Genomic DNA, 26,708 nt, shown 5'->3' on the forward strand with positions numbered 1-26,708 from the left:
TCTCTCTCTCCACCCCCCCATCTCTGCTGTATCTCTCTCTCCCCCCCCTCTCTGTTGTGTGTACCTCTCTACCCCCATCTCTGCTGTGTGTGCCTCTCTCTCCACCCCCCCATCTCTGCTGTATCTCTCTCTCCCCCTCTCTGTTGTGTGTACCTCTCTACCCCCATCTCTGCTGTGTGTGTGTGTGTCTGTCTCTCTCTCTCTCTCTCTCTCTCCCCCATCTCTGCTGTGTGTGCCTCTCCCTCCCACGTCTCTGCTTCTAGCTCTACTCTGTGTCCCTGGTATTGCAGCCTCTCCCCTCCTGTCCAATCCCTCTCTTCCCTTCCTGCTTCTTTTTTTAACTTCCCCCTGAGGTGTGTTCAGCGTGTACCTCGCCCCTCCCTTTCTGGGCACCTTCCACCCACCCATCAGGCTGTGTGAAAGGGAGATTGTTCAAATCGCTCGGCTGCTGGTCTGAGGCAAGTACGCGCCTGCACTTACTCAACCAGATCTTTTACAGTTCTACCCAGGTCCTATCCAGCCAGGAGGTAAATTCCAACACACTGCAGTCATCTCACCACCACCGACGTTCTGGCTTGTCTTCAAAATACTCAGTGCCTCTTGGGAGTGTGTTGTGAGTTTAAGCCGAGCCCCTTGGTATCTAAAGTTAGCACAGACTGGCTAAAAATAGTCCTCCATGTCAGAAAGTACAAGCAGAATGAGAGTCACTTTCTCATCGGTTCCAGGGAGTTGAACAAAGCTTTTTTTCTCTCTCTCTCGCAACAAGCCTGGCTTTAACGAGCAACTGCTTAAATAAACAGGAAGTTTTAGTCACTATGTGATCTTTGACGTCAGTTGTGAAGGCATCAAACTTACTGACCACAGTGGGAGCTCTGACACTCAGGGAGAGAGCAAGTCGGAAAGAGACAGAAACAGAGACTCGTTTCCTCCAGCCAGTGCTCAAATGGTAACTACCTGAGAGTGTGAGGGAGTGAGCAAGCGGCAAGGCAAGTGCTTTCGAACCTGTCTGCGGGCCTGCCCCACACACGCTGGGTTGAGTCTCTCTTCCCCTGGTCAGTCAGCAGAGAGTCTTGTGCTGGGAGTTCTGACAACGTGTTCCAAGATTGCGGCCTTCCACAGGTAGGTCCAGGCCTGTACCCGTCAGGGGGTTGGGAGGGTGACACGACATAACACTCCCTGAGCTTGACATTTCATCATCGAACTTTCCCCAACTGGCTGTGTTCAAGTCTAGGGGTGGGTGGGGGAATGATTCCCTCCCGTCTGCTGCTACTGCTACTGCTACTCCAACTGGTGTCAATGTGAGAGAGAAGGCAGGTCACTGAGGGGGAAGGTGGGGTTGAGGGTTAACGGGTGAAACTCTCGTTAGAGTTCAGTTCTAATGGGGGAAAGTTGAAGGTTAAGGGGGGCTTTGGGGAATGGAAATCATGGTTCACCAATTTAGAAGATGTCTCTCTGAAGGAGCATCATGTGCTGGAGATTAGGGAGGGGGGAAGTACTTTGCCACGGGGATTTAGATTTCCAGATGCAACTTGATGGGATTGACTGTAGGCCCCTCAATTAGATTAGATTACTTAGTGTGGAAACAGGCCCTTCGGCCCAACAAGTCCACACCGACCCTCCGAAGAGCAACCCACCCCTTCACCTAACACTACGGGCAATTTAGCCTGGCCAATTCACCTAACCTGCACATCGTTGGACTGTGGGAGGAAACCCATGCAGACACGGGAAGAATGTGCAAAGTCTGCCCGAGGCAGGAATTGAACCCAAGTCTCTGGTGCTGTGAGGCAGCAGTGCTAACCACTGTGCCACCGTGCTGTAGTGAGAGGGAAACTGAGAACCAAATATGCAGAGAGATCTCAAATATATGTTGAGAATGTTGTCATGGTAGGGTACAGTATTTTAATTTTCCAAACATTGGCTGGGACTGCCATAGTGTTAATGTTTGGATTATGAAAAACTTGTTAAACGTTTTCAAGAAGGTTTTCTTTATCAATATGTAAATGTTCTTGCTGGAGAGTATGGAGAAGTTGACTGTGCAGTTCTGGTTGCCCAGTCATTAGGAGGAATATTACTAAACAGGAGGGGTTCACAAAAGATTTACCGTGATGTTTCCGGGAATGGATGGTTTGAGATACAGTAATAGTAGGCTGAAAAAGCCGGGACTTTTTATCATTGAAGTGTAGAAGGTTGAGGGATGACCTTTATTGAGGTTTATAAGATCATAAGGTGAATGACAAAGTTTTTCCCCCCCCCTACGGTGGAAGAGTGCAAACTGAAGAGGGGAAATGAGAAGGGTTTTAGAAAGGACTGTGTGTGTGTGTGTGTGTGTGTGCGGGGCGGGGCGGGGGGGGGGGGGGGTTGGAACATTTTTACACACAGAGCAGTTTGTGTGTGGAACGATTTGCCAGAGAAAGTGTTGGACGCGGGTACAGTTACAGCACTTAAACAACATATGGATAAGTTCATGAATAGGAAAGATTTGGAGGTATATGGGCCAAAAACATGCAGGTGGGACGAGTTTAATTTGTGAACATGGTCCACGTAGATTGGTTAGACCAAAGAGTCTGCTTCTGTGCTGTATGACTCTAAGTGGGACTTGTTTAGTTTGAGAAACTTAATTAGCATGGACGAGTTGGGCCGAAAGATCTGTTTCTGCGTTGTGTGATTCTGTGACTAGGTGTCATTATAGAAGCTTATTGTGCAAAGTAGGATCTCATGGTATAGGGGATGGATAGGGAGTTGGCTGGCTGGCGGGAACAGAGTATGCAGAAATAGGTCTTTTTCTGGTTAGCGCAACGTGGCAAGTTGATCATTATTTCCCACTGGCAGCTCCTCTGGGCCCCAAGCTTTTAATAATTTATATCGGTGACTTAGACAAGGGGAATGATGGTATGGGACCGAAATTTGCAGTCAGTATAAAGATAGGTGAGAAAGGATGCTGTGGGGAAAAAAAAGAATGAAAATGGTGCAGACAGGTACAGACAGGTCGAGTGAGGAGGCAAATGTCTGCCAGGTCGAATTTAATATGAGAAAATGTGATATTCACCAGCAGAAATTTCAAAAGCAGAATTTTAAGCAGAAAACAACTACAGCATTCTGAGCTGCAGATTGAGTGCACAAGTCATACATTAGTATGCAGGGACAGCATAATTCAAGAGGGTTAGTGAGATGTTACATATTATTACGAGGAATTGAACATGAAAGTAAGGATGTTCTGTTCAGTTACACAGAGCATTGGTGAGACCACATCTCACATACTATTCTGGTTCTCCTTAATTAAGGAATGATATCAATATATTGGAAGCAGTTTAGAGGAGTCTTACTGGATTGATATCTGGAATGAGTGGTTTGGATAAGAAATAAGAACAGGAGTGGGCTATTCGGCCCATTGACCCCGCGCTGTTGTTGTGGCTGATCCAATATTCCTTACATCCACATTCCTGCCCTTTCTCCATAACCCGTGATTTCCTCTACTAATCAAGAACCTACGTATCTAAGCCTTAAATATGCATTTACAGCACATTTTGTTTTAACTGGCACCTTCTGAGCCAGCACTCTCGATGAACTGGAAAAAATTATATCCCTGAAATACCAGACATTTGCCATATCCTCATGACCTCCATGATGTCTGAGTAGTCAGTTGAGTGCGAGTGAGAAGGTTTTTTGCAGGTGCTTTATTTGAAGACAGGTTACACCCGAAATGTCGACTTCCCCACCTCCTGATGCTGCCTATGTTCTTCCAGCCTCCTGCCTGTCTGGATTCCAGCATCTGCAGTTTTGTTTTGTCTCTGACAGTGTTTTATTTGAAACACAGTTGCATTATTTTAGTGATTTATACTGCAAATAAAGTGTAACAGTTGATGTGTATACCGCCAGTATTACATCTCTATGACTTCAAATGTGTTTTTACATAGATTGTGTGGACCTCTGGACCAACCAGAATATTTGATCAACTGGCAGACTCCTTAGCCCATAGGTGCTAGATAATCAAAAGGTTGCTGTATATATAAATTTCCTTATGAAAAGATGTTGAACATGCTGGACTTGTTTTCACTGGAGTTTAGAATAATAATTTGACTGAAGTCTGTAAGATCTTGCACGGTCTCGACCAGATGGATGGGGAGCAGATGTTTCCTCTTGAACAGGGAGCTGCTGTTTGACGATTAGGATTGAGATGAGATTTTCTTTTCTTTTTCTCAGGGGATTGTGCAGCTTGCAAGTCTCTGCCTCAGACAGCAGTGGAAGTGGCATAACTTAAAGGCAGAGAGTGATAGATTCTTCTCAGGTCAGGGAATTATGAGTTATCAGAGGCAGATGGCATTGTGGGGATGGAAACACAAACCGATCAGCCATGATCCCATTGGGTTGGGGAGAAAGCTCAAGGAGTGAATGGTCTACTTCTATATGTTCGTGTGGGTGGATGCTGGATAGGTGAGGCTAAGAGTGATGGGGGTGGTTGAAGATGATGGAGGGTGTGGTGATTGAGGGATAAGGTGAGGCTGAGGGTAATGGGGGTGAGATGAGGCTGAGAGATATGAGAGAGAGGTCTCCAGAATGTGAAGTGCAGGTGGGATTGCGAGAGGTAGCTGGGGTAGGAAGGATTGAGGGAAATGGAAGGTTGGTGCGTTGGCGGGGTATGTTTAGAATGTGGAGTTGAGTAAATGGGGGATATGAGGCATTGGTTTAGTTGACGGTTATGGAGCAGGTGAGGCTGAGGGTGATTGTGGGGGGCAGGTGAGACTAAGAGTGATGGGCTAGTTGAGGATGATGGGAATGCATGAGGCTGAGGATAATTGGGGGAGGGGATGAGACTGAGGATTATGTAGGCTGGGAGTGAATGGGGTAGGTGAGGCAGCGAGTGATTTGTGGGGTGGGGGAGGCAGCAAGTGATTTTGATTGGGGGGGTGAGGACGCGAGTGATTTTTGGTGGGGGAGAGGGTGGTTGGTAGGTGAGGCTGCAAGTGATGAGGGGGTAGATAAGACTGAGGATTGTGGGGACTGAGGCCGAGGGTGATTGGGGGGAAGATGAGCCGAGGGTGTTTTGGGACGCGGGGGAGTTGGGTGAGGCCAAGGGTGAATCTGTGGCAGCAGTGGAGGCCAAGGGTGACTGGGGGCTCAGTGAGATTGAGGATTATAGAGGCTGAGGCTGAGTGGGATTGGGGAGGTAGGTGAGGCCAAGACTGATTGGGATATAGGTGAGCCTGAGGATCATGGCGGCTGAAGCTTGGAGTGATTGGGGATGGAGGTGATGCCAAGGGAGATGGGGATGGAGGGGAAGCTGAGGGTGATTGGCAGGGGTCAGTGAGATTGAGGGTGATTGGTGGGAGTGTGTCAGGTTCAAGGTGATTGGGGGCTGAGAGTGACTGGGGAGAATGGTTAATGCTGAGAGTGATTCTGGGCTCGGGTGAGACTGGGGATTATGGGAGCTTAGGCTGAGGGGGATTGTGGGAGGTAGGGGAGCTCGAGGGTGATTGGTGGAGGTAGGGGAGCTCGAGGGTGATTGGTGGAGGTAGGGGAGCTCGAGGGTGATTGGTGGAGGTAGGGGAGCTCGAGGGTGATTGGTGGAGGTAGGGGAGCTCGAGGGTGATTGGTGGAGGTAGGGGAGCTCGAGGGTGATTGGTGGAGGTAGGGGAGCTCGAGGGTGATTGGTGGAGGTAGGGGAGCTCGAGGGTGATTGGTGGAGGTAGGGGAGCTCGAGGGTGATGTGGGTAGATGCAGCCGAGAGTGATTGGGTTGGAGGTAGGTGAAGCCAGGGTGATTGCATTGGGCGGTCGTAGTTGAGGCCGAGGGAAATGGAGGGATGAGGTAGCTGAGGCCGAGGAAGATGGAGGGGGTGAGGGAGTGGTGTGGTGCGGCTGACTGTACTGGGGCCATGAGGTGGGCTGAGGGTGATTTTTGGGGGGAGTAGGTGAGGGTAATGAGTTTAGGTGTGGCTGAGGAAAATGGAGGTTAGGTGAGGGTGATCGTGGTTTGGTGAGGCTGAGGATAATTGTGGGCGAGGAGATAAGGCTGATTTGGTTAGTTGAGGTGTGGCTGAGGGTGATTTTTGGGGGTGAGGCTGAGGGATATGAAAGAGGTTTGAAGGAAACAAAGTGCTGGGAGGATTGTGCAATATGGGAGGCAGCTGGGATAGGAAGGATTGAGGAAAATGCAGGGTTGATCAGTTTGTGGGGTATGTGGAGGAAGTGGATTTGAGTAAATTGGGGTTTTGGAGGCTTGAGGGATATGAGGCATCAGTATAGCTGATGATCAAGGGGTAGGTGAGGCTGAGGACAATTGTGGATGAATAGGTGAGGACTGAGGCTTGGTGTAGGTGAGGCAGAGGATGATTGAGGAGGTTAGGTAAGGCTGAAGGTGATGGAGATAGGGGTGAGACTGAGGGTGACAGGGTAGGTGAGGATAATGAGGGGCTATGTGAGGCAGAGGGTGATGGTGGTCTAAGTTAGGTGATGGGGTATATCTGAGGCTGAAGGTTATGGGGATTTAGGCGAGTCTGTATGTTATGGGGGGGTCCAGGCCAGGCTGAAGGATAGGAGAGAGAGGTAGGTTTCACCGATATGAAGTACAGGTTGGGTTCTGGGATATGTAAGGTAGGTAGGGATGAGGGCTGCAGGGGTTTGATGGACATAACGAGTCAATGCGGTTGAGGGACATGGCGGGGTAAGGCTGAATGAGAGATATGATGAGTGGATTTGCGGAAGAGGGGATTGGAGGAAGGATGGTTGGGATTGTTGGATATGAAGTGTAACTATGATGAGGGATGCAAGGTTTATTTGGAAGCACTAGCTTTTGGAGTGCTGCTCCTCCATCACAAGTGGCGCTCTGAAAGCTAGTGTTTCCAAAAAAAAACCTGTTGGACTATAACCTGGTCATAGAGTCACAGAGATGTACAGCATGGAAACAGACCCTTCGGTCCAACCTGTCCATGCCATCCAGATATCCCAACCCAATCTAGTCCCACCTACCAGCACCCGGCCCATATCCCTCCAAACCCTCCCTATTCATATACCCATCCAAATGCCTCTTAAATGTTGCAATTGTACCAGCCTCCACCACTTCCTCTGGCAGCTCATTCCATACATGTACCACCCTCTGTGTGGAAAAAGTTGACCCTTAGGGTCTCTTTTATATCTTTCCCCTCTCACCTTAAACCTATGCCCTGTAGTTCTGGACTCCCCGACCCCAGGGAAAAGACTTTGTCTATTTATCCTATCAGTGCCTCTCATAATTTTGTAAACCTGTATAAGGTCACCCCTGTGATTTTTTTTTTAAAAACCTTTGTCCACCCCAGTCTACCACCTCCACGAGGGAGCAGTGGGAACGAGGGGTTAAGATAATGGGAACAAAAGGAAATAATTCAGTCCCTCGAGCATGGTCTACCAATTGGTGAGAACATGGCTGTAAATGTGTTGCTGGAAAAGCGCAGCAGGTCAGGCAGCATCCAAGGAACAGGAGAATCGACGTTTCGGGCATGAGCCCTTCTTCAGGAAGATGGCTGACCTGTATCCTCACTGCCAGGTTTCCAAACCTCTTAATGGTGTCGAATATGAGCAAGTTCAGCTTTCAAATTATTGCTTGGACTTTGTTGTGGGCAAGAGTTTCCGACTCCCCATTACCCTTTGTGATGGGGTGTTTCTTAGTTTCACTCCTGAATGGGCAGATTCCTGTGGGCCCCTCTTCAGTACAGATATCTTCTCTTCCTTTCAAAATCCCAACAGCCTCGATCAAATCACTGAAACCTTTTGTACTGCAGAGAATGAAGCCTTGTTTATTGAATCTCTTTTGATCATCCAAGTGATAGCTGTTGTGCCTAAACTACATCCTATTTAATATATTGCTAAGGTGTGGCTGACAAAACTGATCTCCATGTTCCAGATGTGCTTGAATTAGGAGAATGTACAGCCAAAGCAAATTTTCCCTTTTTTAATTCTAGCCCCAAAATCATATAGGCAAAATTTCCAATGCCCTTCTAATCGTTTTTGTGATCAATGTATAGAGTCACACAGCATCAAAACAGGTCCTTTGGTTCAACTCATCCACGCTATCACAAAGCTAGTCCCTTTTATCCCCCCTAAAAGCTGTTTGTTGGCTCAAGGAGACTCCATCCTTGATTTTTTTTCAGAGGGGTAACAAACCAGGCCGGGCTCCGATCAGTCTGCTTTGGTACAGAGATGAAAAGGGTTTTGAGCGGTCCTTTTGCTCATATGTAAACGGAGGAGACTTCAGGCCAAAGTGGTCATGTTTTAGAAGTGACCGGTAGAATGAAAAGGGAGTGGTCAGCTGTCTAGCTGAGCAGTTTTCAGTCCAGAACTGGTTGGGAGTTCAACAGTGAGCTGTGTGGAAACCGTTTCTTCTGCCCTTCTGACTTCAACCTGTAAGCATCTGGCCCTTTTTGTAGTGTGCTTTAAAGGGGGTTTGCTCATTGGAATTGTTGCATGTATTCGGAACAGCATACTTAAGTCTGCTTTGGACAGACTGTGTTCTGTAGGGGTTCTTTATTCAGTTATAGAGTCAAGAGATGTACAGCACAGAAACAGACCCTTCGGTCCAACTCTGGTCCATGCCTACCAGATATCCCAACCCAATCTAGTCCCACCTGCCAGCACCCGGCCCATATCCATCCAAACCCGTCCTATTCATATGCCCATCCAAATGTATTTTAAATGTTGTCATTGTACCAGTTTCTACCACTTCCTCTGGCAGCTCATTCCACGTACGCACCACCCTCTGTGTGAAAAGGTTGCTACTCAGGTCTCTTTTATATCTTTCCCCTCTCACCCTAAACCTATGCCCTTTAGTTCTGGTCTCCCCAGGGAAAAAGCCTTGTCTATTTATCCTATCCATGCCCCTCATGATTTTATAAATCTCTATAAGGTCACCCCTCAGCCTCTGAAGCTCCAGGGAAAACAGTCCCATGCTGTTCATTCTCTCCCTATAGCTCAAATCCTCCAACCCTGGCAACATCCTTGTAAATCTTTTCTGAATCGTTTCAAGTCTCAGAACATCCTTCTGAGAGAAAGGAGACCAGAATTGCATGCAATATTCCAACAGTGGCCTAACCAATGTCCTGTACAGCCACAACATGACCTCCCAATTCCTGTACTCAAAACTCAGACCAATAAAAGAAAGCATACCAAACACCACCTTCACTATCCTATCTACCTGTGACTCCACTTTCTGTTCTTCATGTTTCATTGTGTAATTCTGCGAATAAACTTTTTGTCTGTTTTAAAACCTGATAGTCAATCTCGCTAACTTAATCCAGGTAATTTTCACTGTACACTTACCGAAACAAATTGCAAAGTATGGTCTGGGCTGCCTGCTTAAGGATGTTTTGAGTGGTCTGGGCTAGTCCATAACAGCGCCGAACAAATATTCTAAACTATTCTAGTCTAATTTGCTAGCATTTGCCGTATCCCTCTAAACCTTTCCTATTCATATACCCATCCAGATGCCTTTTAAATGTTGTAATTGTATCAGCCTCCTCCTCTTCCGCTGGCAGCTCATTCCACACACACACACCATTTAAGGTATCTGTGGTTGGCAAACACCAACTCTCTCTGGGCTGTCACAGTTTGCAGGAACCGTTCACTCCTGTGTCCTCAGTTGGTGGTGTTGCACCCACCATGTTGAGCCGCTTGGTGCAATAATTTTGTCTATCACTGTCTTGGAGTTGAGGAATTTGACTGTTTTAATGTGTTTATTAAAGTCGGTTAGAATGTTAAATACAGTGAAACATTTAAAATAGACTTTTGTGCACTGACGTTCATTATGTCCTTCCTGAATAAGTGCAATCCCATTACCGCTGTACTCTGTCATCTCACCAACCTCCTAACTCTGTCAATAATTATCCATTCATTCAATAGTTTTAGCTAATAGTCTTTGTTTTATGTCAAACATCCTTGAATGCCTTCTGGAAATCCGAGTAGTTTACCTCAGAAATTCTTCTGTCTCCTAATCACTAATAGCACTGAGAGAGTCCACTCACCCCCTACATTGGCCCCCTGTGGAGCAATCAGTCAGTCCCATTTCCCCACTCTCCCCCCGTTACTCTGCAAGATTATTTCCTGCCAGAATCTGTCCACTTGCCTTTTGAAATTATTCATTGAATCCAACTCTTTTGGGCAGTGAGTTCCAGTTCATTACACTGCTTGATCCATGGAGAGCAACCTCAGCTTCTCCATCTGAACTCTGTCACTAAAACCCCTTATCACTGGACCCGTTCTGGTAAATCTCTCCCAAACACTTGAGGACGCTCACATCATTAAGAGATCTCTTCACCTTGATAAATCCATGTGGAGTCTGTCAGATTAGTTGAAGTGTCTTTAAGTGCCCACTCACTACATTTTTAACTAGATACTCCACAGGAGATGTTCAATAAATAAATTTGTAATTTCTCTCGCACCTTCCTTAATGAATGGAATTCCATCAGCAGTTTTCCAATCTAAGATGGTTAAAGTATCTGCAGGTTCCTCACTTCCTTCAAAACCCTGGGTTGGAATTGACCAAATCCTTGGAGTTTCTCAGTCTTGAGGTATTATTTATCTCACACTACTTTACCGATTTGCGTTAATTTTAGTTAATTCTGGTCTTCAGTTCATAGCTAATTTCCCAGCGTTGTCAGTTTCATTATCCGTTTTCTCCATTGTGAAACAAAGTATTCCACCAACCTGTGTTTTGAAGTTTCCCTTTTGCAGCTCTGTTTTTCTTTGTTATTCACACTCCTCTGGATTTACACGATTCTTTGTGTTTCTGTGTACATTTTCCTTTCATTTTAAATTGCCCCAGAGCTTGGCTATGGGAGGGGGACAGTGGTGTAGTGGTAATGTCACTGAACTAACCGTGCAGATCTTCACGTTGTAGGTGTTAGAAATCTGAAGTCCACACAGATCATACTGGAGAAACTCGTCAGATCTGGCAGTGTCTGTGTAGAGAGAAATAAGAGTTAACGATTCAAATCTGATAAGACTCTTCTTCATGAGTCCAGTTAAGTACCACACTCAAAACATTAACTCTGCCAATCACGTTGGGTTCCTCCAGCAGTCTCTGTATTGATCAAAGTACTGGGACATTGGTTTAAAACCAGCTATATTAGGTAAAAAAATTTCAGTGAAAGTCTACAATAGAAATCCATCCTAATGGATACCAACTGTCAATTGTCATCTTTTAAGAATCCATCTGGTTCACTAATGCCCTTCAGGGAAGGAAATCTGCCATCCTTATCCTGTCTTTCCCACATGTAACTCCAGACCTCACAATAATAAAGTTGGATTTTTACTGCCCTCTGGCAATTAGAGATGTGAGTTAAATTTTGACACCATCCTCCTGTGAACAAATTAGAAACAAATATTAGAATTATGAACTTAAGACATTTTCCCTGCTCCCTGGGATCTTTGAAACTGTGTCTGTCTCTGAGATCTCACAGTTTCCAAGGAGCTTACCTGGATAATTATTGGGGAAATGATAGGCTGAGTAACAATATAACTGGTACTCCCAGTCATTCACAGCCCCCAACCCAACTCTTTTTTGATCTGACTTGTCTGGACCCAACCTTCCTTCTGACCTGACTCACCCATTTACCTGATTCACCCAGCTACCACCTTACACACTCACCGTTTCTCAGAATCACAGAATTATTACAACACCGGAGGAGGACATTCAGTCCATTGTACTTATACCAGCGCTTCAAATTGGCACATGGCAATGACACACATCTCCTCTGCCTTTCTCCATATCCCTGTACACCATTACCATCCAAATAACCATCCGACACCCCTCTTGAATGTCTCAGTTGAATCTGCCTCCACCATATTTCCAGGCAGTGCACTTCATTAGCAAAAAAAAACTCCAAAGAACTGGAAATCAGAAATAAAGACCGGATAGCTGGAGAAACTCAGCAAGTCTGGCAGCATCTGTGGAGATAAAACAGAGTTAACGTTTTGGGTCCAGTGACCCTTGATCAGACCTCATTGTATACTCTACAGTCTTGCTAAATGCTAAAACCTTTTTCTCACATTATCCTGGCTTCTTCTGTGCATATTTTGAAATCTATGCCCCCCTATCCTTTTCTGAGTGGGAACAGCTACTCCCTATCTACTTGAACTAGTCCATTCCTGATTTTGAAAATCCCTGTCAAATCTCCCCTCAGCCGCCACCTTCTCTCCAGGAATAACAGTCTCAACTTCTTCAATCTCTCCATATCACTGAAGTTTCTCATTCCTGGAACCATTCATGTAAATTACGTGGAGTCACACAGCATGGAAACAGACCCTTTGGTCCGACCAGTCTCCATGCCGAACATAATCCCAAACTGCACTGGGAACAAAAACAAAAATTTTTTTTTTAGATTAGATTACTTGCAGTGTGGAAACAGGCCCTTCGGCCCAACAAGTCCACACCGACCCGCCGAAGCGCAACCCACCCATATCTCTACATTTACCCCTTACCTAACACTACGGGCAATTTAGCATGGCCAAGTCACCTGACCCGCACATCTTTGGACTGTGGGAGGAAACCGGAGCACCCGGAGGAAACCCACGCAGACACGGGGAGAACGTGCAAACTCCACACAGTCAGTCGCCTGAGTTGGGAATTGAACCCGGGTCTCAGGCGCTGTGAGGCAGCAGTGCTAACCACTGTGCCACCGTGCCGCCCTTATTGTTGGGACATGCTCAGTAGGTCTGGCAGCATCTGTGGAGAGAAAGCAGCATTAATGTTTTGGGTCGAGTGACCCATTCTGGGGAAGGGTCACATAACCCCGAAACGTTAACTGTGATTTCTTTCCGCAGATGCTGCCGGACCTGCTGAATTTTTCGAGCAGTTTTGTTTTTTTTTTCTGAATTGCTGGATCCGCATTTCTTTCAGTTTTCGTTCCAAGCTAACTCGTCCCACCTACCTGCTCCTGGTTCATATCCCTCCAAGCTTTTCCTATTCATGTACTTATCTAAGGGGCAGTATGGTGGCTCAGTGATTAGCACTGCTGCCTCACAGCACCAGGGACCCAGGTTCAATTCCCACCTCGGGCGATTGTCTGTGTGGAGTTTGCCCGTTCTCCCCGTGTCTGTGTGGGTTTCCTCTGTGTGCTCTGGTTTCCTCCCACAGTCCAAAGATGTGCAGGTCAGGTGAATTGGCCATGCTAAATTGCCCGTAGTGTTAGGTGCATTAGTCAGGGGTAAATATAGGGTAGGGGAGTCGGTCTGGGTGGGTTACTCTTTGGAGAGTCGGTGTGGACGTGTTGGGCCAAATGACCTGTTTCCATACTGGAGGGAATCTAATCTAAGTATCTTTCTTTTAGATGTTGTAACTGTGTCTACACCACCACTTCCTCAGGAAGTTCATTCCACACGCGAACCACCGTCTGTGTAAAAATATTTACCCCTCATATCTTTTTCAAATCTCTCTCCTCTCACCTTAAAAATATGCTCCTATTCTTGAAATCCCATACAAGGGCAAATGATATGTGTCTTTTTCCCTATTATAGACCTCTACAAGGTCACCTCTCAGCCTCCTACGCTCCAGTGAAAATGTCCCGCCCTTTCTTTATAATTCAAAACTTTCCATACCCAGCAACATCTTGGTAAACCTCTTCTGATCCCTTTCTAGATTAATATCCTTCCTGTAACAGGGTGACCAGAACTGGACAAAATACTCCAGAGGAGGCTTCACCGATTCCCAGCACAACCTCAACATCACTTCCCAATTCCTTCTGCAATCTCACCAGTACACTTTCATCTTTCTGATGATGTGGCACGCCTACAACTAGACAGAAAACTCCAGCTGAGGTCGAACAAGTGTTTTGTACATGTTCAACATTCACTTATTGCTCTTGTACACTATGCCCCTACTAAAAAAAAGCCAAGGACACTGTCTGTTTTATTAACTGCACTCTCCATGTGTCCTACGCACGTATACCCAGGTCTCTCTGCTCCTCCACCCCTGTGGAATAGTACCTCATTTTATATCCTCCTTTCAACATTCTTCTGAACAAAGAATCTCACACATCTCTGCAATGAACCTTGACCAACTTGTCAATGTCTTTTCCACGCTGTCCTCCTTACCGTTTACAATTCCAAAGTTAGTGTCACCTGCAAACTTTGAAATTGTTCCCTGCACAGCAAGTTCTAGAGCATTTGATATATATCAGGAAAAGGGAAAAAGTGAGGACTGCAGATGCTGGAGATCAGAGCAGAAAATGTGTTGCTGGAAAAGCGCAGCAGGTCAGGCAGCATCCAAGGAGCAGGAGAATCGACGTTTCGGGCATAAGCCCTTCTTCAGGAATGAATGAAGGAATGAAAAATTCATTCCTGAAGAAGGGCTCATGCCCGAAACGTCGACTCTCCTGTTCCTTGGATGCTGCCTGACCTGCTGCGCTTTTCCAGCAACACAGTTTCAGCATATATCAGGAAAAGCAAGGGTCCCAGTGCTGACCCCTGGGGAACTCCACTACAAACTAACCCCTAGCCTAAAAATTCTCCACTGCCGGTTACTCTGTTTCCTATCACTCAGCCAATCACATTGCTGCAGTCCCTTTTATACCGTGGCCAATAACTTTCCTTCAGTTTGTTATGTGGCACTGTATCAGTGCCTTCTGGAAACCTATGTGTATCATATCAGAGGCATCACCCTCATCAACCCTTTGCATTAACTGTTTGAAACACTCCCAAGTTATTTAGACATGGTTTTACCCCTTCAGAAATCCATGCTGACTCTTTCGAATCAACTCACCTTTTTCCATGTGGCTACTAATTCTAACCCGGATAGTTCCCGTCAGCTTTTCAAAGCAGCTTTGGGGCATTTAACCTCTTTATATATCGAATACAGCAGCTCATGCAGTTTAAAAAGAAGTATTATCTGTGCTGACCCTCCCCAGTGTGCCCTCTGAGAATACCTCCATGTGTCGGTTATCAGGAGAGTCTGGTGTCAGAAGATCACCCAGAGATTTTCAGGAAGCGAAGTATGTTTTGTTTTTTTTTTGATCAGGGTTGGAAATTGGACTTCCCATACAGAGTGGGAGATGTGAACCATTGTCTCTTACTGTTCAGCTTTGTGGTTATTTTTTTCTGTAGGATTTGACTTAGTCCTGTGGTGGGTGAAAATTATGAACAGATGGGTTTGAGGAAGCTTGGGCACACTTGAGTCTTTGAGAGTGGAGAACGTAGGGAGGGGATCGATGAGACTAGGGGGACATTGGGAGAGGGATGTATGAGGAGATGGGTAATGTGGGACGGGAAGGAGTGGGGAGGGTGTTTCTGGTGTTCTTTGGGTTGGGGTCAGGTGTGAGCATTTCCATTTTGTCTCTCATTGTTTTTTCTGCTTCCTTCTCTCAGTGTCCATGTGGTACAGAAGGTGAGGTAAAGCTGAAACTCCTGAAGACCTCTCTCCAGCCTAACGGTTCAATCAGCCAGTCCAGTCCCCCTGCCTGTACTGTGTGTCAGCAGCCTCCCTGCTTATATCCAGCTTGTAAATATTGAGCATTCTCTCTGCTTGTACAGTGAGAGTGTGGGCATTCACTCTGTGCGCTGTGTGAGTGTGTGTGTGTAAGTACTGTCTCCACCTGTGTGACTGACAGAGCAAGCCAGCATAGCAATGCTGGAGGATGTGCGCAGGTTCTTTGAGTCGGTGTGGGAGCTGATCTGTGCAAAGCACAATGAGGGCCTGTATAACTCGATCTGCCTGGTGGTTCTGTTGCTTCTGCCAGTCTTGCTCTTGATTCTCATTGTGTGTCTCTGCTGCTATGGCTGCTGTTGTGGGCGGGACACTTGCTGCAAGTGCTGTCGGCGGCAAAAAGGCCCGACCAAGAAGAAAAACCCTGATGACCTGTGGATCCAAAGGCAGCCACAGCCCATCATGATGGACAATCTCTCAGTGCCAGTGTAACACTCTATGCTCAGCTCCTCCCATCAAATCGAAGTAGGAGTTCAGAGCAACGTAGAGTGGGCATCGCTGCATCATCTGGAGACCTGGCAGCTGACAGCACGGACACTTTCCCGAATATTGACCTCTGCTGTGCTGATTGCTGAAGGATGAAGTTGCTTATTGAGTTTGCCATCTTCCAGCCTGAGCTGCTGGTTATTGTCTGACTGTTAGTGCGAGTGGGTCACTTCGCACTAGCATCCAAGCTCCCATCCATCACCACAACTGCACTGTATTCCAAAACAGTCCCTGTCTCAGTCCAGCCCTTCTCTTCATGTCTACCTACTGTGGTTAGTCCTCTGCTATCAATTTAAAGATAGACGGTTTTATGTTAGTGTACACTGTCTGCTTGCAATTACACCGGAATGTCAGTCATATTCTGACTGCAGTTTGTACAATTACATATGATGTTTGCTGTCATGTTATATATACTGTGACCAGTACATGTATGGAAATGTGACTCAGTGTATCTGCAATGTACAGTACAGTGGTCAAGCATACAACCTAGTCAGTATATACAATTCATCCACACTGGCCACCTTTACTGGAGTGTGCAGTGTGGCTGGATTGTGTATAATACAATTGCTGTAAAGTATGAGATGTCACTGTGGTATGTCACAGTGCCAGTGCTGAAGGCAGGGGAGGCACAGATTCCACGGTGTTTTTAAATGCACCGCTCCTTTCTGAGGAATGTGCCTGAGCTCCAAATTGTCAGCTTGTAAAGACAATCCATGTTCTTCCAGAACCAGGCAGCTTCTGAAATCGACCATTCACTGGGCTTGTGACTGTTCACTTGAATATTGCACTGATGCACAGTAAAGTTACTGACAAGCTAGAAAGCTCTCCGATTTTGTGCTTTTCAGCTTTAGACCTGTCACACTGTTTGATATTTTAAAAGTTCTTGATTTGGATGCCTAGATCCAGTGAAGTTCAAATGATTCTATTTGAATTATTTTGGAATGGCTGTGTGAATAATCTGTCAGTCACATCCAATAGTAACCAAATAATGTGTGTTGCATCTGTCACTGTACAGTGTCAAGCCGACACATCAGGCATCTGCTTCTACTTCTACATCCTATCGCCTATTATACTGTTACACACAGTCTGTAATGTGCACTGAGTTGGTGCACGCTGGACTGTAATGTGCACTCCTAGCTGGTATACACTGATCTATAACATGCACTCCAAGTTTATACATGCCAGTTAGAAACATGCAGTCTGAGCTGGTATATACCCATCTGTAATGGGCACTCTGAGCTGGTACATGCTGTTCTGCAATGAGCACTTTGAGCTCGTACACGCTGGTCTGTAACAGGCACGCTGAGCTGGTACGAGTCAGCCTGTAACAGGCACGTGAGCTGGTACGTGTTGGCCTGTAACAGGCACGCTGAGCTGGTACGTGTTGGCCTGTAACAGGCACGCTGAGCTGGTACGTGTCGGCCTGTAACGTGCACCCGGTAGTGGTGCACTGTTCAAGTGAGATCTAGCTGATGTGGATTCATTCCCTGATTCACGTGCCCCAATGTGTGTCTGCAGTTGGCACTCTGCATGTATTGATATTGAGGCAATGTATTCTGTGTTTAGATGTTATATGTAAGATATCTTCTATTTTCTTCAGATTGATACTTAATATTTTGACAAAGTAAATATTTTGACAAAGTGAATATTTTGAAGGATAGGATTAACTGTTACATTAATGGAGTTGTAACTCACCTTTGTAAAAAGCCCATTTCTACAAAAATATTATTGAATAAATTGCATATGGATCAATTGAATACAGGAGAAATCTGTGTCTTCTAAATCTTATTCTTCTATACAGTCACAATTAAATATAACACCACTCATGGGACATAGATCCTGATCGTGCTGTTTCCAGGTACTCTGAGACCAGGCATACCCTGAAAGCTAGGCTTCCAGACCCTTGGAGTCCCAGTGCACTGCCAAAGGGAATTTCTTAAGGTGGTAAAACTTCCAGTGACCAATTGTCTGGCACCTGAAACCCTCTGAAAAAGATGCCAAGAGTTAAAAGTCAGAGATTTATAAAATGTTCTGGTCACTAACCTGGGAACGCTACAGGGACTGACATGGTCTGTAACTCCTGGTGAATATAAAACTGCCCACGTTTCCTCCCAATTCACCATTAACCGTCCCAGACACACCTACCCAACCACACCACTCTCCCCTGCCCTGGACTCCAACATCCCAACCTCAGATACCTGAACTCCACCAGCCAGAAAGCTGAGAGCTACAATGACATCCCCATCCCCTCACCCACTCACTGTCAACTGTACCACCCACCCAAGTGCTGCAAACTATTCACCCATTTACTGCCAGCTGTACCCCCCACCACAACACCTATATCCTGGGTTCTTTATACCCAGCGCCCGAGGTCTCTCTGAATCCAGAGGTTGGAGTTTCCGATATCCAGAGTTTGACGTTCTCTCCATCAAGGATCTGGGATTCTCTTTCCATAACTCAACGTTCCCTTTATCCAGGGTTTTCTACACCCAGTGTCTGGAATTCCACATACCTAAGGTCTGGGCTTCTCTCCAGCCAGAGTCTAGGATTCTCCCTCTGTCCGGGGTCTGTTGTTGTCTCTATCTATAGTTTGGAATTTTCATGAGAAAATAGTAGGCCATTCAATATGATCATGGCTGATCATTCAACTCTGTACCCTCTTCCTCCACACCCTTTGATCTCTTCAGCTTAAGAACTATAACTCTTTAAAATCAAAGGACTCCTAACAGTGCAGAAAGATGCCATTGAGCCCACACCAGTAACCCTGCATTTACCTTGGCAAATTTACTTAACCCACACGTCTTTGTGGACTGTGGGAGGAAACCCAAGTGCAGACAATGTGCAAACTCCACATATACAGTTGCCCAAAACTGAAATCAAACAGCCCCATCTGTTCCTGCATCTGGTAACTGTGTGGGGGGAATAGGGTATCCTGGGATGTGGGCTTTGCTGACTAGACCAATGTGTATTTCTTCTACTGAATGGCAGTGGGGTACTGCAGGGATCCGTGCTTGGACTCCAGCCATTCATGATATATGAATGAGGGAAGTACATGGAATATAGAAAGGTACAGCACAGAACTGGCCCTTGGCCCATGATGTTGTGTCGAGATTTAATCCTAGATTAGATTACTTACAGTGTGGAAACAGGCCCTTCGGCCCAACAAGTCCACACTGACCCGCCGAAGCGCAACCCACCCATACCCCTACATTTACCCCTATTACCTAACACTACGGGCAATTTATACTGGCCAATTCACCTGACCCGCACATCTTTGGACTGTGGGAGGAAACCGGAGCACCCGGAGGAAACCCACGCAGACACGGGGAGAACGTGCAAACTCCACACAGTTAGTCGCCTGAGTCGGGAATTGAACCCGGGTCTCCGGGTGCTGTGAGGCAGCAGTGCTAACCACTGTGCCACCGTGCCGCCCACAAAGCCTACTGCACCTGGTATTCCCAGGCGGTCTCCCATCCAAATACTAACCAGGCCTGAGTCTGCTTAGCTTCCGAGATCAGGCGTTTTCAGACTAGTATGGCCGTAGGCACTGGCCCCTTCGAAATGTTAAAAAAAATAGCAATTTAACTTACGCACCCTCCAACTCACTGCTATCCATGTGCATGTCCAGCAGTCGCTTAAATGTCCCTAATGACTCTGCTTCCCCATTCCATGCATTCACAACTCTCTGTGTGAAGAACCTACCTCTGATGTCTCCTTTATACCTTCCTCCTAATATCTTCGAACTATGACCCCTCATACCAGTCAATCCTGCCCTGGGGACAGGATTGACTCTATCTATTCCTCTCATTATTTTGTATACCTCGATCAGGTCTCCTCTCTTCCTCCTTCTCTCCAGAGAGAAAAATCTGAGCTTAGTCAACCTCTCTTCATAAGGCAAGCCCTCCAGTCCAGGCAGCATCCTGGTAAACCTTCTTTGCACCCTCTCCAAAGCCTTTGTATCTTTCCTATAGTAGGGCGACCAGAACTGGACACAATATTCCAAGTGTGGTCTCACCAAGGAATTGTAGAGCTGCAGCAAAACCTCGCGGCTCTTAAACTCGGTCACCCTGTTAATGAAAGCCAAAACACCATATGCTTTCTTAACAACCCTATCCACTTGGATGTCAACTTTGAGAGATCTATGTACTTGCACACCCAGATCCCTCTGTTCGTCCACACTGCCAAGAATCCTGTCTTTAATCCTGTATTCAGCGTTTGAGTTCGACCTTCCAAAATGCATCACTTCGCATTTATCCAGGTTGAACTCCGTCTGCCATTTCTCAGCTCAGCTCTGTATCCTGTCTATGTCACGTTGCAGCCTGCAGTAGCCCTCTATACTATCGACGACACCTCCAACCTTAGTGTCATCTGCAAATTTACTAGCCCACCCCTCAACCTCCTCATTCAAGTCATTTATAAAAACTACAAAGAGCAGAGGCACAAGTACAGAGCCCTGTGGGACCCCACTCAACACTGACCTCCAGGCAGAATATTTCCCTTCTACAACCACTCTCTGTAATATCTCCAAGTTTGCAGGTGACACAAAGCTGGTTGGGAGGGTGAGCTGTGAGGACAATGCAGAGATGCTTCAGTGTGATTTTAAACCGGCTGAGTGAGTGGGTAAATGTGGATCTGTGTGAGATTATCCATTTTAGTAGCAAAGTAGACATACAGGTCGGTGGATGATTATTATCAAGTACCGAACATACTCGAGTAATAGTCGATCTCATGTAAAGATCAACCCCTTATTTTTGGCCACATAACTTGGAATTTTCCATATCTCTCATGTAAAGCTCGACCCTAGAACTTCACAGATAACAGATTAGCATTTCTGAGTCAGTGTGCCGGCCGTCATGTCCTGCTCCAGCTTTCTGATCTACTGGGTTGTTCTGCTCTGCTCCCAGTCCACTGACTGTTTAATTCCACTCTGGGTTTTCAGAATTACCATAGTTCATATTTTAGTTTCTTTTATTCATTTAGACATCAATTGGGCTCCTGCTAATGATAAGGTATATGAATTTTGGCAGGCATGAATTTCAGCCCCTCAAAAGTAGTATCCGTGAAATAGTCGAGCGCATAAATTTAACCTTTAAAAAGTAGTCAAAAAAATTTAACTATTACTTGAGTATATAGGGCATGAATAGGTTGGGAAAGGGGGAGGTACAATAAGACCTGGGTGTCCCTGTACACCGGTCGCTGAAAGTAAGTGTGCAGGTGGTGAAGACGGCAAATGGCATTTTTCCAATTCACTCGCAAGACCTGGGTATCACTGGTTAGGGCAGTATTCATTGACTGTCCCTAGTTACCCTTGAGAAGGCGTTGTAAACTACCATCTTGAACCGCTGCAGTCCCTCTGCTGTAGGTAGACCCACAATGCTCTTAGGGAGGGAATTTTAGAATTTTGACCCAACAACAGTAAAAGGAACAATGATATATTTCCGTGTCAGGATGGTGAATGGAGGGGAACTTGCACATGGTGTTCCCATGTGCAAAGAAGACAAAGCAAAGCACAGGAAGAATCCCTATTACCTACCAAGCCTGCACCAACACGTGAAGCCTTTCTAAATTAAAACACTTTGCCTCCATGTAGTCTGTATCCCCCTGTTCCCTGCCTGTTAATGTATCTGTCCAGATACCTCTTAAACCCTGCTGTTGTTTCTGCTTTTACTGCCACCTCTGGCAGCACATTCCTGGCACTGTGTTTTAAACAAAAATTTGCCTCTTTCTCCCTTTTACCTTAAACCTATGTCCCCTAGTAAATGACATTTCCACCTGGGAAAAAGATTCCAATGATTCATTCTATCCATGCCTTTCATAGTTTTGTAAAAATCTCTCAGGTCGCTCCTCGTCCTGTATGAAAACAAATCAAATTTGTCCAAACTCTTCTCGTAACACTTCTGAACCAAGCAACATTGTACTGAACCATTTTTTGTACCCTCTCTAAAGCCTCCACATCCCTCTGGTGCTGTGGCGACCAGAACTGTACACAATATTCCAAATGTTGGCTAAGTAATGTGAGGAGCAGGAGAATGATGACGGTTTACGCCCGAAACATTGATTCTCCTGCTCCTCGGATGCTGCCTGACCTGCTGTGCTTTTCCAGCACCACACACTCAACTCTGATCTCCAGCATCTGCAGTCCTCGCTTTCTCCTTTCTTTATGGCTGCAACATGACTTGCCAATTTTTTGTACATTATGCCCCAACTGATGAAGGCAAGCATGCCATACATTTTCTTGATCACCTTACCCACTTCTGTTGCCAACTGTACATTTACGTTCCTCTGAACCTTGATGCTATCGAGGGTTCCGCCTATATAGAGGTACTTCCTTCCTGCATCAGACCTTCAAAGTTGCATAACCTTGCATTTTGGATGGATTAAATTTCCATGTAAAATTTCTCTGCCTAAGTCTTCATGTATCCTGCTGTATCCTCTGGCAATCCTCACTATCGCCAGCTCTCTCAATCTTTATACTGTCAGCAAATTTACTAATCGGATTACAGACAAAAGTGCCTCACCACAGATCCCTGAAGAACACTACTGGTCACACATCTCCAGACAGAAAATGCCCTGCTCTGTTACTCTCTGTCTTCTATGACTAAGCCAGTTCTGTATCCAGTGCACCATGCATCTCATATGACTTCACTTTCTGGATCAGCCTGCCATGACAGACCTTGTCAAAGGCCTTGCTAAAGCCCATACAGACAATATCTACCACAATACCCTCATCAGTCATCATCATTACTTCCTCAAAAACTCAACTACCTCTCCTGCACAAAGCCATGCTGCTTACTATTAATGAGTCCATATTTTTCCATCATGAATAAATCTGGTGAATCTTCCCTGATAATTTCCCTACCATTGACGTAAGGGTCATTGCCTTTTAATTTCCTGGATTATCCCTTTCATCCATCTTAAAGGAAGGAACAACGTTGGCTATTTTCCAGTCCCCTGGTCCTCTCCTGTGACTAAAGAGGATATAAAGATTTCATACAAGGCACAAGCAATTTCCTCCCTCTCCTTTCTCAGTATTCTGGGATTGATCTCATTAGGGCCTGGAGGCTTGTCTACCTTAATGCTTTTCAAAACACCTCGTGCTTCTTCCTTTTGTACATCATCATGCCCTAGGATATCGCCATGTCCCTCTTTAGATTCACCAACTCCTTTGTGAATACCAATGCAAAGTATCCATTAAGGGCCTTCCCCATTTCCACATGTTCCAAACACACAAATTTCCTGCTTTATCCTTGAGTGGACCTACCCTTTCCCTAGGTACCATTTTGCTCCTTATATATGTATAAAAAGCCTTGAGATTTTCCTTAACCCTGTTTGCCAAGGTCATTTCACGGCTCCCTTTTAGCACCCTAACTCCTTATTAACGTTCTGAGTTAAGCATTAAGAGTATCTGCTGCTTTTGTCCTTCTATAAGGAAGTGATTGTGGGTTTGGAAGGCTTTGCTAAATGTCTGCCGTGCATCTTGTAGATGGTGCACACTGCTCATGAGCATGAATGGTGGAGAGAGTGGATGTTAGTGGATGTGGTACCAATCAAGTGCTTTGTCCTGAATGGTGCCAAGCTTCTCAAGTGTTGTTGGAGCCGTGGCATTCCAGCAAGTGAGGAAAATCCCATCACACTCCTGACTTGAACTTTGTAGATGTTGAACAGATGTTTGGAGAGTCAGGAGGTGACTTACTCACTGCAGCATTTCTGGTCTCTGCCCTGCTCCTGTAGCCACTGTGATTATAAGTTTAGATTACTTACAGTGTGGAAACAGGCCCTTCAGCCCAACAAGTCCACACTGACGCGCAACCCACCCATACACTTACCCCTTCACCTAACACTATGGGCAATTTAGCGTGGCCAATTCACCTGACCTGCACATCTTTGGACTGTGGGAGGAAACCGGAGCACCCGGAGGAAACCCACGCGGGCACGAGGAGAATGTGCGAACTCCACACAGAGAGTCGCCTGAGGTGGGAATTGAACCCAGGTCTCTGGCGCTGTGAGGTAGCAGTGCTAACCACTGTGCCACTGTGACATTTGTGGTGAATTCAGTTGCATTTCTAGTCAATGGTAACCTTGGATTCTGGATTAGTGGTGCTGGAAGAGCACAGCAAGTCATGCAGCTTCCAAAGTGCAGCGAAATCGACGTTTCAGGCAAAAGCCCTTCATCAGGAATAAAGGCAGTGAGCCTGAAGCGTGGAAAGATAAGCTAGAGGAGGGTTGGGGTGGGGAGAGAGTAGCATAGAGTACAATGGGTGAGTGGGGGAGGGGATGAAGGTCAGGGAGGAGAGGGTGGAGTGGATAGGTGGAAAAGGAGATAGGCAGGTAGGGCAAGTCCGGACAAGTCATGGGGACAGTGCTGAGCTGGAAGTTTGGAACTAGGGTGAGGTGGGGAAAGGGGAAATGAGGAGACTGATGCCCTGGGATTGAAGGGTTCCGAGGCGGACGATAAGGCGTTCTTCCTCCAGACATCTGGTGGTGAGAGAGTGACGGTGAAGGAGGGCCAGGACCTCCATGTCCTTGGCAGAGTGGGAGGGGGAGTTGAAATGTTGGGCCACAGGGCCATGTGATTGATTGGTGCAGGTATCCCGGAGATGTTCCCTAAAGCGCTTTGCCAGGAGGTGTCCGGTCTCACCAATGTAGAGGAGACCGCATCGGGAGCAACGGATACAATAAATTATATTAGTGGATGTGCAGATAAAACTTAGATGGATGTGGAAGGCTCCTTTAGGGCCTAGGACAGAGGTGAGGGAGGAGGTGTGGACACAGGTTTTACAGTTCCTGTGGTGGCAGGGGAAAGTGCCAGGATGGGAGGGTGGGTTGTAGGGCGTGGATCTGACCAGGTAGTCATGGAGGGAACGGTCTTTGCGGAAGGCAGAAAGGGGTGGGGAGGGAAATATATCCCCGGTGGTGGGGTCTTTTTGGAGGTGGCAGAAATGTCGGCGGATGATTTGGTTTATGCGAAGGTTTGTAGGGTGGAAGGTGAGCACCAGGGGCGTTCTGTCCTTGTTACGGTTGGAGGGGTGGGGTCTGAAGGCGGAGATGCAGGATGTGGACGAGATGCGTTGGAGGGCATCTTTAACCACGTGAGAAAGGAAATTGTGGTCTGTAAAGAAGGAGGCCATCTGGTGTGTTCTACCTGCCTATCTCCTTTTCCACCTATCCACTCCACCCTCTCCTCCCTGACCTATCACCTTCATCCCCTCCCCCACTCACCCATTGTACTCTATGCTACTTTCTCCCCACACCCACCCTCCTCTAGCTTATCTCTCGACGCTTCAGGCTCACTGCCTCGATTTCGCTGCACTTTGGATGCTGCCTGAACTGCTGTGCTCTTCCAGCACCACTAATCCTGAATGTGGTTTCCAGCATCTACCGTCATTGTTTTTACCTCTGTAATCTCTGGGAGTTGATAGTGGGAGAATTTAGTGATAAGAACACCATTGAACATCAAGAGATGGTAGTTAAATTGTCTCTTATTGGGGATAGTCATTGCCATAGTCATGGCATTTGTGGTGCAAATGTTACTTGCCACTTGTCAGCCCAAGCCTGGAAATTGTCCAGGTCGTGTTGCATTTAAGGAGCCGCACATGGTGCTGAACATTGTGTAATCATTGATGAACATCCCTACTTCTGACCTAATGATGAAACAGCTGAAGAGGGTCTGGCCAAGGACACTACTCTGAGTAACTCTGGCAGATGAGATGACTGACCTCCAATAACCACAACCATCTTCCAATATCCCAGGTATGATTCCAATCAGCGGAGAGTTAGCTCCTATTACAAACATAATAGAATTCTATGAAGAGGTGACAAAGTTGATTGATGAGGAAAGGGATGTAAATGACATACATGGACTTCAGTAAGATGTTTGATAAGGTTCCCCATGGTAGGCTGATGAATAAGGTGATGTCGCATAGGGTCCAGGGTGTTCTCGCTAGATGAATAGAGAACTGGCTGGGTAACAGGAGACAGAGAGTAGTAGTGGAAGGGAGTTTCTCAAAATGGAGACCTGTGACCAGTGGTGTCCCACAGGGATCTGTGCTGGGACCACTGTTGTTTGTGATATACATAAATTATTTGGAGGAAGGTGTAAATGGTCTGATTAGCAAGTTTGCAGATGACACTCAGATTGTTGGAGTAGCAGATAGTGAAGGGGACTGTCAGAGAATATAGCAGAAAATAGATATATTGGAGAGTTGATTGCACATGGACAGCATTGAATTGAGGGCTGCGTAGGTTAGGTTGTTTTATTTTAGATTAGGAATAATCCTCGGCACAACACCGTGGGCCAAAGGGCCTATGCTGTGCTGTACTTTTCTATGTTCAATGTTCTAGTTGGCAGAGAAATGGCAAATGGAGTTCAATCTGGACAATTGTGAGGTGATGTATTTCGGAAGATGCAATTCCAGAGCGAACTAAATTGATGGGGAAAATTGATGTCCAGAAAAATCTGGGTTTCAGGTCCATTGTTGCCTGAAGGTGGCAACACAGATCAGTAGAGTGATCAAGAAGGCATACGGCATGCTTTCCTTCATCGGACAGGATACTGAGTACAAGAGTTGGCAGGTCATGTTACATTCGTATAAGAGTTTGGTTCGGCCACACTTGGAATACAGCGTACAGTTCTGGTTGTCACATTACCAAATGGATGTGGATGCTTTGGAGAGGGTGCAGAGGGGGCTCACCAGGATGTTGCCTGGTATGGAGGGCAGTAGCTATGAAGAGAGGTTGAGGAGATTAGGGTTATTTTCATTACAAAGACGGAGGTTGAA

General features: G+C 46.3%; 1 protein-coding gene and 1 pseudogene across 1 annotated transcript; one reads left to right on the top strand and one right to left on the bottom strand.

The window, feature by feature from the left end:
• The first annotated feature begins 427 nt into the window (after positions 1-427).
• Positions 428-17,687, top strand: LOC132818633 (uncharacterized protein KIAA0040). The gene is made up of 2 exons (XM_060829644.1): positions 428-1,119; positions 15,327-17,687. The coding sequence occupies exon 2, from the start codon at positions 15,586-15,588 to the stop codon at positions 15,874-15,876; it is 291 nt and encodes a 96-aa protein (XP_060685627.1). The 5' UTR covers positions 428-1,119; positions 15,327-15,585; the 3' UTR covers positions 15,877-17,687.
• A 1,680-nt stretch (positions 17,688-19,367) lies between these two features.
• Positions 19,368-19,476, bottom strand: LOC132819219 (5S ribosomal RNA; annotated as a pseudogene).
• Between the last annotated feature and the right edge of the window lie 7,232 nt (positions 19,477-26,708).

This window comes from Hemiscyllium ocellatum, chromosome 9, assembly GCF_020745735.1.
Source record: "Hemiscyllium ocellatum isolate sHemOce1 chromosome 9, sHemOce1.pat.X.cur, whole genome shotgun sequence".
In the NCBI taxonomy this organism is placed as follows: Eukaryota; Metazoa; Chordata; class Chondrichthyes; order Orectolobiformes; family Hemiscylliidae; genus Hemiscyllium; species Hemiscyllium ocellatum.

What these genes read in the sequence shown, in the direction of transcription:
- LOC132818633 (XM_060829644.1), top strand. Translation starts at nt 15,586, where the DNA reads ATGCTGGAGGATGTGCGCAGGTTCTTTGAGTCGGTGTGGGAGCTGATC.